The following is a 2,376-nucleotide window of genomic DNA, read 5'->3' on the forward strand; positions in this document are numbered from 1 at the left end:
GATATCGGAATTATATCGTATCGACCGAAATTAAGAAATATACCGTGATATAAATTTTGGCCATATCGTCCAGCCCTAACATATATATATATATATATATACACACACACACACATACATTTTAGGTTTTATAAACAAAATCTATATAGCCCCCCACACACACACACACACACACACACACACACACACACACACTAATCTCAAACAAAATGATGAATATTTAATAAAACGCATATATAAATAATGTAAATAATAATATTTAACAAACGTAAATAAACATTCATGATAATGTACATATATATTATTGCTATTATTAAACACAAATATATTAATAAATATATTAAACACACAAATAAATGTAACGACTTTTTAAATAATATGTCAATAAATGTTATTAAATGTTGTTTATAAATATTATAACAAAAATAATTACATTTTAAACAAACATGTATCACATAATATTTTACACGGACAAAAATAAAATTATTTATATTTATTGTTAATATTAAACATGTATTATAATGCATATTAAATAATAATTACAAAAAATATATGCAAACGATAATAAATGTTTACTAAAAATATGTAAGTAATTGTATATAAATATCATTAATTACATATGTTTAATGTTAATGGTATTATTAAACATTTATCGTAATACATTTTATATAATAATTACTATAAATAAACGTAAATAATAAATGTTTACTAAAAATGTAAATAATTATGTTTAATAATAATAAAAATGAAAAAATAAGACTTGCTTCAAAACATATTTTGAGTTTATAAGATATACAAGTCATATAGTATAAAAATAGTAATAAAAACATGTAAATAATAAGAAAAATGTCATAATAATGAAAAAATGTAATGCAATAATGTAAATGACATAAATACTGTACTACTACTAATACTTGACTTTACCATCTCTGCGGGCAGGCAGCTGAGGGGGCGGAGATTCTTTAGCCTCGCCCTCGTCTCCGCTGCTGTCCAGACAGATCACTTCCTGTTTGGGACCTGGCGCTGCAGTGGATAGATCTGACAGCACAATAAATTAACTAACTACAATACCAACAATTCTGCAGAGGAGGAGTGGGCGGCAAAGGCGAGTCTCACCTGCGAGAAGGGGGAAGTCTTTCCTCTGCTGTTCGAGACGCCGCCGTCGCTCGAGCTCCTCCTGCTGGGCAGCTTTGGTTCCCGCTTCCAGCTGGTGCTCCTTAAGGAGCTTCCTGCGAGCCGGAAGGGAGAGATACAATTAGCAGGAAGACAAATGATTGTAATATATAAGCGTGACATGCTCAACATTCACACAGGCCATTTTTTTGGCCCAATGAGATTTCAGTGGCCAAAATAGAAACCGAGAGAGACAACACTTCCAGATGTGTGATGCTTATTGTGTCTGGTTAGCATTAAAAAGACAGGATTTAATAGAGTCGGAAGTAAAACTTCTTACTTCTCCATAGGAAACTTAAAGGTCCCATATTGTCAAAACTGAAATTTCCTGGCTTTTTTCACGATAACTGAAGTCTAGGGTCTATTTAACTATAGGCCATATAAGTTTCAAAACAGTCAGTCCACAGTAAAATGCACACAGCCTGCATAAAGTAGCTGTGATTTTTCAGGAACCGTTGTGGGCAAGAAATCTGTAGACGCGTCCATAACAACAAAAGACAGTACTTTATTGAACCTTTCTGATAAGAAGTGTGCGCTGCAAACGTGAGCATTTTTGACGATCGTTTCTGTCCAGTCTGCTCGTTTTATCGCATTTAACCACAGCTGTCGTCGGTTTTTTGTCTGGCAGTGGCAGCAGATATGCGATCAAATTTCTAATTTGAGGCTGTATTATGTCGATTCTGGCACCCAACATCACAAGAAGATGATATTTTAAGCTCCTTATGTAGCCGAATCTGCGCTGGTTTGAATGGGCCGCCTCCAGTTTCCCCTTTGTTTTGCTGCCTCCAGCTAGCGCTGTGACGTCGGCTGACCCTAGTTACCTGTGGTTGGCCTGGCCGTGCGTTACTCAGAACACAACAGGCCAATCCGAAGAGAGGCTCATGAATATTAATTAGACAGGCCAAAATCGACCTGTTCTCAGCAGAGCTCCTGAGAGAGGAGCTGTAAAAATATATTGAGATGGTTTTTGGTACTTATACCGCAAATATATATTCTTAAGGACATCAAGACTTAAAATAAAACTCCATAAAGGTGTAAAATATGTGACTTTTAATTTTTAACAATAACTTATAAACCTTTATAGACAGACCTGTTGTGAGTTATGAGGTTGTTAAAGGGGTCATATGATGCAATTTGAAATTTTCCTTTCTCTTTGGAGTGTTACAAGCTGTTCGTGAATAGATAAGATCCCTAAAGTTGCAA

At 34.5% G+C, this 2,376-nt stretch overlaps 1 protein-coding gene across 1 annotated transcript in view; it reads right to left on the minus strand.

Annotated features, from left to right (window-relative positions):
* The window catches only part of rad54l2 (RAD54 like 2), a 17,320-nt gene that overhangs the window by 12,504 nt on the left and 2,440 nt on the right, over positions 1–2,376 (minus strand). The window contains exons 2-3 of the mRNA XM_016507326.1: positions 1,117–1,229; positions 925–1,038 (exon numbers count right to left, since the gene is read on the minus strand). Coding sequence (XP_016362812.1) covers positions 925–1,038; positions 1,117–1,229 — 227 coding nt within the window. The remainder of the gene's footprint in view (positions 1–924; positions 1,039–1,116; positions 1,230–2,376) is intronic.

This window comes from Sinocyclocheilus anshuiensis, unplaced genomic scaffold (assembly GCF_001515605.1).
Source record: "Sinocyclocheilus anshuiensis isolate Anshui unplaced genomic scaffold, SAMN03320099.WGS_v1.1 scaffold1546, whole genome shotgun sequence".
Lineage (NCBI taxonomy): Eukaryota > Metazoa > Chordata > Actinopteri > Cypriniformes > Cyprinidae > Sinocyclocheilus > Sinocyclocheilus anshuiensis.